Source organism: Penaeus vannamei, chromosome 43 (assembly GCF_042767895.1).
Source record: "Penaeus vannamei isolate JL-2024 chromosome 43, ASM4276789v1, whole genome shotgun sequence".
NCBI classification, from domain to species: Eukaryota; Metazoa; Arthropoda; class Malacostraca; order Decapoda; family Penaeidae; genus Penaeus; species Penaeus vannamei.
This window is the reverse complement of record NC_091591.1, coordinates 23,803,970-23,815,288: the sequence shown is the minus strand read 5'-3', so window position 1 is coordinate 23,815,288 and position 11,319 is coordinate 23,803,970. Positions and strand designations below refer to the sequence as shown.

Here is an 11,319-nt window from a genome sequence, read left to right as displayed (position 1 = left end):
TTCAGCATCACATCCTCTCCTCTGGCATGGACACTGGATCCTTTTTCATGGACCCAAATCCTAACGCTTGTTCGATAACTTGATCACTGTGCCAGTGTGCAAATTGGATAATGGCCGAACTGGTGCCGCTTTCTGCTTGGTCAGAAACTTCCTTGCTCTGCTTCGCTCGGTCGTGAGCTAGACACGGACAACTTCAGATTTAAAAACGAAATCTGAGGGGAAAACATTATTTTCAAGGCGACTGTCTATCAGAAGAACACTAAACGATTTTAACATGGGCAGGTGTAGTACTGACATTTTTTGGATTAAAAAAAAAATCTAATAATCAATCTAATTATAGATATAATGCCTTTCATTTGTTTTTTGGAGAAGAAAATAAAAACGGAAGGTTTCGTTGTAGAAGGAAATAATTTCCGTGTATACAAATTGGAAACGTGAACGTCCTTGCAATCTCTAGGATATCAGAGCCATTTTCTTTCGATAAGAGAATGGACTTTGCAGGAATTTTCGATACCAGATTGCAAAAGAGATGCGAAAACAATAATGCCAAAATTCAGTGACCTTGGGAAATTGGACGAAAGGAAAGATGTGTATTTTTCGTTCGTGTTTTTTTTTTCTCTCTAAATAGTACTGAGGACTCCTTATCCTATGCAGATTCTCGTCGCCTCGCCCCTCTGGGAGAGGTAATCCGATCTCAGAGAGAGCAGGATGCCCGGCGAAGGAACCTGCCGCGTTTCGAGCCCCGACGAAGAGCAGGAGCCCGCCCAGAGGCCCTTCCGGATCCTGCGAACGAACCACCGAGAGACTCACCTTCCTGCCAGAGTTGCGAACCACATGCTGGTCAGAGCGCTGTCATGCTCGAGGGCCGAGGCCAGCGAAAGGACGTGTCCCCGAAGGGCGCGCTGCAGCCGCCGAGTCGCGCTGAGGAGGGAGGAGGGGGAGGGAGGGTGCGGTGGTCGGCAGGCGGGCAAGGGGGTCAAGTGAAGCCTTCGCGCAAACCCTCCTCTCAGCACAGGCGAGCACGCGGCACTGGCGACCCGAGCCGACTGGGACCCGGTTCGAGGCGCTGCTCCCCGCCCGCCCTCGTACCCCGTGCCCTGCCCTACCCTGCCCTGTCCTGCCCAGCCTCGCGATGCCCTGCCTGCCCTGCCCTGCTCTGCCCTGTCCTGTACCACTCGCCCCCCGCCGCGAAATCTTAGCCGACGATCTTCCCTCTCCGCCGCCGCCCTTCACTCTCCGTCCAGCACTCACCCCAACCTGTCGTTCGGGCGCCGCGCCTCGCCTCTCGCACACACACGGCGCAAGACCAGTTGGATCGGTTTCCGGGAAAAGTGTCTCTGATGGATTGATGGGAAGATGAGCATATTAGAATGGGAAGTGACAGAGATAATGGATGGATGGGTGGAGGGAGAGAGATAATGAGAGAGAGGGAGACAGAGAGACAGAGAGAAAGACAGAGAAGACGGATAAGAGAAAAAAGAGAAGCAAAGGCTAGTGACGTCACAGCCACGGATCAGAGAGGTTCAAGGGGACGACCGCGACGAGGTCAAATTAGGTCAAGGTCACGAAGCCAAGAGCAGAGCCAGATGCAGAGGGAAAGGACCCTGATGGGAATAGAGTAGACAGCAGAGGAAGAACTGACAAGATGCAAGAGCGTGCCGGGGAATAATTAAGGCAAAGTAGGCCAGCCTCAGTGCCACAGCCTCCGCCACAGATGCCAGCCGCCCACGGGGGACTGCCACTGCGAAATCCCTGTGTGTATGTGCGAAAAGTATGCATTAAAACTGTTAATTTCACAATGCAGGTGTATTTCTGATGACGTAACACTGAAATACATTAATTATCTTTCTTGTATTTCGAAGTCAATCATTGTTAATAGTACTTTTTTATATTTTTGTCACAATGAAGGGTTCTATGAAACCTCTCTGGGTAAGAAAGTAAGAATACGCAATCAGAGAGAGAGAGAGAGAGAGAGAGAGAGAGAGAGAGAGAGAGAGAGAGAGAGAGAGAGAGAGAGAGAGAGAGAGAGAGAGAGAGAGAGAGAGAGAGAGAGCATAAGAGAGAGAGAGAGAGAGAGCATAAGAGAGAGAGAGAGAGAGAGCATAAGAGAAAGAGAGGGCGAAAGAGAAAGAAAGAGAGAGAGAGAGCGAAAGAGAAAGGCAGAGGGTGAGAAAGAGCGCGACTAAGAGGAAGAGAGAGAGAAAGAGAAAATTATAACATATAAATATAAGTGATATTTCATTTACGATCTACTATCCCGTAAATGATCTTGCGTGGTTTAGACCAACCGCAGATTTTTTTTTTTTTATTAAATTCAAATATTTCTTGCTCTTCATGAAAAAAACAAATAAATATCAATCAATTCACATCAAAAACACATTATGTTGCTATTGTCGTTTGAATGTTAGATAGTTTACGGAAACTCTACGGGAATAACACGGAAAAAATAAGATTTCGAAGAATCTATTTTACTTTAATCTATGTACACATACACACACACACACACACACACACACACATATATATATATATATATATATATATATATATATATATATATATATATATATATCAATCTTGTACTGATATTGTTTATTAAAACTATATCTAGAAAGATTGTATAGTTATTTAACAGAAAAAATAACCTTGCGCTAAAATCTGGGATATGTCAATATCACTACAAATATAGTGCTAGAAAACATTTACCCATTTTTTAAAAACATTTACCCATCCTAAGTTCAATGAAAATGAAAGAGATTTCACACACTGTGATCCTACTGTAACAGAAAGTAAAAAAAATTGCATTATTGTAAATAACGACTTCTACATAGCATGACTTTCCTTGCAGCCTAACTATACTTTCACACACGGTACATGGAGCTTCTGTAGCTTCTGTAGAGAGGAAGGAATGTTAGTTTAAATTATATATATATATATATATATATATATATATATATATATATATATATATCCCTATTAATGCTAGATTCCCTTTGTAATTGTAACAGACAGTTAGTTAATGGTCACATGAACCTTTCTCATTTTCCATTCCCAAAACCGGATTAAAAGTATATATATATTCCTATCACACCAATGAACACATGTAACATTCTTCCAAAATATGTTAATATTACGTAGCTTTCACAATCCGGACCAAACATCTCACATCATTTCGTAACAAAAGCATAAATAGAGTACTAATAATAAGCGTCATTACCGACCGAGCTTGTCAGATCGAAACAACAGTTGAAGATATACATAAAATATACATAATATACAACAATATATACAACATACATAAAACAAGTATATACAACATACAAAATATACAAAATATAACAACATACAAACAAAATATACAACATACAACAAAATATACAACATACAACAAAATATACAACATACAACAATATATACAACATACATAAAACAAGCACGACCGTATCATTAAGCGAATTACGTACTGCACTAAACCACCGAAACATTTATTGGAAACTACGACCGAAACCTCTGCCAACGCACGTGCGACCGAAACACGAATCGAACCACGTGCGACTGAAACACGAATCGAAACACGTGCGACTGAAACACGAATCGAACCACGTGCGACCGAATCACAGATCGAAACACGTGCGACCGAAACACAGATCGAAACACGTGCGACCGAAACACGAAACGAAACACGTGCGACCGAAACACGAATCGAAACACGTGCGACCGAAACACAGATCGAAACACGTGCGACCGAAACACAAACCGAACCACGTGCGACCGAAACACTGGTCGAAACACGTGCGACCGAAACACAAACCGAACCACGTGCGACTGAAACACAGATCGAAACACGTGCGACCGAAACACAAACCGAACCACGTGCGACTGAAACACAGATCGAAACACGTGCGACCGAAACACGAATCGAACCACGGGCGACTGAAACACTGGTCGAAACACGTGCGACCGAAACACAAACCGAACCACGTGCGACCGAAACACTGGTCGAAACACGTGCGACCGAAACACAAACCGAACCACGTGCGACTGAAACACAGATCGAAACACGTGCGACCGAAACACAAACCGAACCACGTGCGACCGAAACACAAACCGAACCACGTGCGACTGAAACACTGGTCGAAACACGGGCGACCGAAACACAAACCGAACCACGTGCGACTGAAACACAGATCGAAACACGTGCGACCGAAACACAAACCGAACCACGTGCGACCGAAACACAAACCGAACCACGTGCGACCGAAACACAAACCGAACCACGTGCGACCGAAACGCTGGTCGAAACATGCCCGATCTTCCTCACCCAGTCATCCCGCCGTGAGAAGCAGATGCCAACCAAGGTCACCGCTTCCAACGAAACAAAGTGACGCTGTTCTCAAAGCAACACACGTCGCGGCTGCAGTCAGGATGTCCCCCCCCCCCCTTTTTTTTTTAGCAAGGACTTATTTGGGCGTTCAAGATGCGCAATACAATTTTTTGGGGGGAAAAACAGGATTTTGAGATAAACAGTCAGGCGGCCATTGCATGAGAAAAGTGAGCTGCGTTCTAGATGGTAAATTTAGATTCGGACCAGTTTTGTTAGACAATGTGTCTTTCAAACATATTTTTATGAGCTTTGGTGATGATAAGGAGAGTAATTGATCACACATACACATAACTAAAGTAATAATGCTAATATAGTAGCAGTAGTTATATCAGTGATAATGATAATGACAAAACATCATCATCATTCTTGTTGTTCTAATGATCATCCATATCACCATCAGCAGCCACAACATCGCGAACAGTCTGATCCACAAGGTCAAGGCGCCACTTTTTTCCAGAACTTGTGTGACTTTTTTTTATCCCGCGAAGAAGCCACTTTATCTGCACACTTAACTGAAGCTCGTCACACGTCCCTCCTCATTGCGATGAGCAGAGTCCTTCAAAATACTTGTGAGTTGGTAGTGGGTTATCGCGTCTCACAAAACATATGAATAAATAAATAGATAAATAGGTTACATCTAATAGTTGAAATTATTTTGCAAATATACGTATATATATAAATATATTTATAGATATAAGGCTGAAGAAATAAATATATTTATATCTACGGATAAAACACAAGCCGAAGAAAGAGTTGTAAACATTTTCTGTCTGGTGAACAAAAGGCAGACGAGGCCACAGAGGTAATACCAAAACCAAAATAATTCTCGATGGAAAAAAAGGATTCAAGAACTCAAACTTCGAGGTTATTTATGTCCACAGATGCCCAGAATCTTTGCCAGGGGAATCAGAACCTAAAAAAAACTGGGTCTTTAAGTTAGAAAAAAAACTTTCATTATGTATATTAATGCATTCTTGAGAGGATTTTGTATTCGTTGGACAAAAGAGTGAAATTAAATCGTTTAGTTGCTTGTTCGCTTTTAACTGTACTTCCCCAGATAAAGAAAATACCGTTAATCTTCATAATGCCTGTGGGTGCAGATTGTGATGAGTTACTGTGGTGTTCGTAGTTACAGTAATTTGTAAGTTTGATCTACAATGGTAATTATTTGCTTATCTCTCTCTCTCTCTCTCTCCTTCCCTCCCTCCCTTTCTCCCTCTCTCTCTGTATATATATATATATATATATATATATATATATATATATATATATATATATATATATATATATGTGTGTGTGTGTGTGTGTGTGTGTGTGTGTGTGTGTGTGTGAGAGAGAGAGAGAGACAGAGAAACAGAGAGTGTGTGTGTCTGTCTGTCTGTCTGTCTCTGAGTGAGTGAGTGTGTGTGTGTGTGGGTGTGTGTGTGTGTGTGTGTGTGTGTGTGTGTGTGTGTGTGTGAGAGAGAGAGAGAGAGAGAGAGAGAGAGAGAGAGAGAGAGAGAGAAGACCTTTCTACTACTATTTAAGTTCATATCAAAAACACCTTTTCTTTCTAATTACCAGCCCTTCATAAGCAACGCAATAACAGTTTCGAAGCAAAATCTCAAGCGACAGTATAGCATCATCAGCATCCCATCTACAAAACAAGTGAACGAATATATTCACACATTCATCCTATCCTAAGCAATTGCTGGTACCAGTCGTGAAATCATACTTGCCAAACGAAGTATAATACTATACCTATAATATAATACCTATAATTAATTGAATTATCTAAGCGAAGCATCCGAAATAATTATTAAATTATCGAAAAGAATGATGGTACTAGTCGTGAAATCATCCTTGCCAGACGAAGCAACACCTGTAATCAATTGAATTATCTAAGCGAAGCAACCGAAATAATTATTAAATTATCGAAACGAATTGATGGTACCAGTCGTGAAATCATCTTTACCAAACGAAGCAAAACCAGTAACTGATTGAATTAAATAAACGAAGCAACCGAAAGAAATTATTAAATTATCTTAGCGAAGAAACCCCAATAATGATTGTATTATTTAACACCTATAATTAATTGAATTATTTAAGCGAAGCAACCGAAAGGATTATCAAATTATCGAAAAGAATGATGGTATCAGTCATGAAATCATCCTTGCCAGACGAAGCAACACCTGTAATTAATTGAATTATTAAAGCGAAGCAGCCGAAATAATTATTAAATTATCGAAACGAATGATGGTACCAGTTGTGATATCATCCTTGCCAAACGAAGCAACACACCTATAATTAATTGAATTATTTAAGCGAAGCAACCGAAATAATTATTAAATTATCGAAACGAATTGATGGTACCAGTCGTGAAATCATCCTTGCCAAACGAAGCAACACCAGTAATTGATTGAATTAAATAAACGAAGCAACACCAGTAATTGATTGAATTAAATAAACGAAGCAACACCAGTAATTGATTGAATTAAATAAACGAAGCAACCGAAAGAAATTATTAAATTAAGCGAAGAAACCTTAATAATGATTGTATTATTCAAGCGAAGTAACCCCAATAATGATTGAATTATCTAAGCAAAACAACCCCAATAATGATTGAATTATTTAAGCGAAGAAACCTCAATAATGATTGTATTATTCAAGCGAAGTAACCCCCAATAATGACTGAATTATCTAAGCAAAACAACCCGAATAATGATTGTATTATCTAAGTGAAGCAACCCCAATAATGATTGTATTATTTAATTGAAGTAACCCCCAATAATGATTGTATTATTCAAGCGAAGTAACCCCAATAATGATTGTATTATCTAAGCAAAACAACCCGAATAATGATTGTATTATCTAAGTGAAGCAACCCCAATAATGATTGAAAGTTCTAAGCAAAACAACCCGAATAATGATTGTTTTATCTAAGCGAAGTAACCCCAATAATGATTGAATTATCTACCCACTAGAACGTAAATCGGCAGTGAAGATTTTATCCAAACAATGATTCTCTTTTAAGATATGTTCCCATTAAGTTAATTAAGTAATGAATTCACCCTTTTTGAAAACTTTAATGTTGCGAAAAAAAGGTCTTTTTATACTGTTGACCCAAATTTGGTACTTCCGTTCTACGAAAATAAAAATGGGAAAGACTAAAGGAACATATACCACCAATTCTTAAAAGAAGAAAAAAAAAGAAAAACAAGAAATATTTTGTGTATTTAGGGAGAAGGATGTGACTGAATGGGTTTTTGCTGTTTATCTTAACAGTTGCTTTGCTTTGAAAGGTTTGTTTGTCCACACATCTCTTTTTAGCTATACGAAAAACACTCTCCTTTTTTTCTTCCTCTTTATCTCTCTTTCCTCCCGTTCTTCGTGGCAAATTCTTCGTTACTGTCGTGCTTTTTCTTTTCTTTTCTTTTTATTGATTATCTACTTTTATTTCCTCTGCTACTTCTCTTTATTCATCTTTCTCCTTTTTCTCCTTCATCATCTTCTCTTGCTTCTCCTCCTCCTATGCACAAGTTACGCGGTTACGTCAAATTATAGGTGGGGGAGGGGGGGGGATGCCATCAGTTAGATGAAATATATATGCGACGATTATTCATAAAAAACACGAATTTACCCCTATTAATGTACATGGAACAAGTAATCGGATAAACAAAAACTGCTGTAAGTATTTTTGTCTTTTATGTTGTTTTTTGACAGTGAATGTTATTGTTTTAAAAAGATGTAAATACCACTCTTATGAATCATTTTTTTTTTCTCTTTTCTGTAAAAAAAAAAAAAAAACATTTACGCTCGTAATGATCAGAATCAAAACTAACATGTAAACACGGATATGCGTTGAAATAAACGAAATAAACACATACATACGAATATAAATAAAACGTAAATGATATCGCGAGTATGCTGTGTATCAAATATACTGTATATTGAGTTCAGTTTAATAAACGAGCAAGTGCTTATATGTCATGAACCCAAGTGGTCACCTTGAATGTTGCCAGGGCCGTCTGCGTGTCTGTCTGTTAATATATTTATGCGTTTCTTTCATTCTTCTGGGGCTCTGGTGGTTATATGCGTCTGGCGTAAGGAAATAACAGTGATTTATAAGGATGATAGGATCTTTCGTACGTAAATATTAGTGATTTATAAGAATGGTATGGTTTTTCGTATATAAATAGCAGATATTTGCGAGGGAATAACAGGGATTTGCAATAACAGGGATTTGAAAAGAACGATGATCTTTCGTACGTAAATAACAGGGATTTGAAAAGAACATGTTCTTTCGTACGTAAATAACAGGGATTTGAAAATAACGATATGATCTTTCGTACGTAAATAACAGGGATTTGAAAAGAACGACATGTTCTTTCGTACGTAAATAACAGGGATTTGAAAAGAACGACATGTTCTTTCGTACGTAAATAACTGGGATTTGAAAAGAACGATATGATCTTTCGTACGTAAATAACAGGGATTTGAAAAGAACGACATGTTCTTTCGTACGTAAATAACATGGATCTGAAAAGAACATGTTCTTTCGTACGTAAATAACAGGGATTTGAAAAGAACATGTTCTTTCGTACGTAAATAACAGGGATTTGAAAAGAACGATATCTTTCGTACGTAAATAACAGGGATTTGATAAGAACAATATGATTTTTCGTACGTAAAATGGATTTACAACAACGATATGATCTTTCGGACGTAAATAACAGTGATTTGTAAAAACAATACGCTCTTGTATACGTAAAAAAAAAACAAGTTTTCAAAAACAATATGATCTTTTATATGTAAATAACAACGATTTGCAATAACATGATTTATTGTCAGAAATTAATCATTTGCAATAACAAAGTGATCGTACTCAAAAAAAAAAAAAAAAAAAAAAAAAAAAAAAAATCAATAGAATAGGTAGATATTTACATGATGAAATTAGTCACTTCATCTTCATTGATCAAAAGACCGGATAAATTTAGCCTTGAATTGGATTAGTGTTGACCTTAGTCATGTCATGCCCCGGAGGTCATCTTAGGTTGGCTGAGCCCAAGATGGCAATGATGTGATAGAAAGGAGAAATGTAGAAGAAATGAAAGATGGGAAAGAAAAGAAGAAACACAGGAAGGAATGGAATAAAAGAAATAAGAAAATAAAAAAATAAAAGAATCGAGAAGGTAGGAATAGAGAAGAAAATAAGAAAATTGAAAAAATTAATAAATAGGAAAAGAAGAAGAAACAAGAAAGAAAATAGAAAGGAAAAAAAGAAAAGTAAACACACACACACAAACACACAGATATATATACACATACACACACTCACATACATACATACATGCATATATATATATATATATATATATATATATATATATATATATATATATATATATATATATTTACACACACACACACATGTATATGACCATCAATGTTTCTATATAATTCTGGACAGCCAGTGCTATGACTGCTACAATGATGAGCCGCTTCGAGGGCGTTTCAACAGATGTGTCTCTGTTAATGTGAATTTAACAGCCTTTGCCCGATAGGTTTGGTGCGGAACAGGTCTTCGTTTTAAGGAACTGTAGTCATTCTGATAAAAGAATTCCCTAGATATAATGCATGGAAATTTTGTCAGTATCCGTGCATATGTTCATTTCAACATTATGCTTCTTCGTCGCGTCAAATTTTGGAAATCAGACTTTTTGATAGATCAGTCTTTTGATATTTGATTAGTGTTGGCTGTATATATTATATCCCATGAATCCTAATCTATTTCGCTTTTTGTTTCTGTGTGTATTCGTAGTTCACAGAAACACACTCACACACGCAAACACATATCCATCGAAAATTCCATCGAGAATGTTCTGCAGCAAAGAGGAAGTGCCACAGCCAGGGAGAGCCAAGCGCGGGGTCAAGAGGGTGCCAGACCCGCTGCCTTCATAATAAGCAAAGCCGCATTTTTATCCATTGCATTATCCATTTATAGGAGCGAGCTTTCTCGTTACTGGTCTTTCCTCGGTGGTGACTCACAGGCAAAGGTCGAAGTATCAATTTGCTTGTCTGTTGTACCACACTCTCAGATAGAGACGGGGTGCGATCCAAAAGTAATGTAAATGCCTCAATAGAATCTTTATATTTTCTGGATATTTCTGTGAATCTTTAGTCGTCCTGAAAACACCTTCCGGGGATTACAGTGCAAGACAGAGGCAGCTCCTCCTACGTCGGGATTACGACTTGGAAGTCCCTTTTGACGAGGCGGGAGATCGACGTCTGGGATGCCTGCTGGACCACCGTCCTGGCCATGGACTGCCACCATCGGAAACAGGGAAAAGTCACCTATAATGGCCCCCAAAAAGTACCATTTATATCCATATAGTGAAACAGGGATATTATGAAATCAAATGACAGAAGCAGAATTCTGTTCCAAATATGCGTCCTCTAACATTCCGTCGAGTATTGTGCATCCTGCTTGGTTTTGGAGTAGACCTTCTTCCAGCGTTCCCTCTCTTTAGTAATGAATAGAGAGATGAATAACTAAGCGAAATATTCGGCGATCAGATATTTCTCTGTTTGTGGTATACAAATGCCTTCGAGCCAGCTGACTGTGGCTCGGAGGCGGGGAGGAGCCGAACTAGGGCGCGGGGCAACCGATCCTCCGACGCCACTGACTGACGGAGACAACCCACACGCGCGCCGCCTCCCGTGCTTTGGCGTTGATTTTTTATTTTATTTTTTTTTGCTTTGGCTCTGTGCTTTCGTGGGGTTCTTTGGCTTTGGCAATTGGTTTTCGTTTGATTCTGTGCTTTCATTTCTGTGGTTTGGTATCGAATTTTGATTTCCCTTCGGTTCTGCGTTCTCATTTTGTGCTTCGGCTTTGAATATATGCCCTAACTCTCTCTCTCTCTCTCTCTCTCTCTCTCTCTCTCTCTCTATATATA

At 39.0% G+C, this 11,319-nt stretch overlaps 1 protein-coding gene across 9 annotated transcripts in view; it reads right to left on the bottom strand.

The window, feature by feature from the left end:
* The window catches only part of LOC113824982 (collagen alpha-1(IX) chain-like), a 101,266-nt gene extending 99,922 nt beyond the window's left edge, over positions 1-1,344 (bottom strand). For 4 of the 9 annotated variants that reach the window (XM_070119217.1, XM_070119216.1, XM_070119218.1 and 1 more), the window contains exon 1: positions 811-995. In XM_070119217.1, the coding sequence (XP_069975318.1) occupies positions 811-836 (26 nt within the window). In that variant the 5' untranslated portion in view covers positions 837-995. Of the gene's footprint in view, positions 1-810 lie in introns of all 9 variants that reach the window. The other 5 variants (XM_070119221.1, XM_070119223.1, XM_070119222.1 and 2 more) reach the window with 4 other exon arrangements.
* Between the last annotated feature and the right edge of the window lie 9,975 nt (positions 1,345-11,319).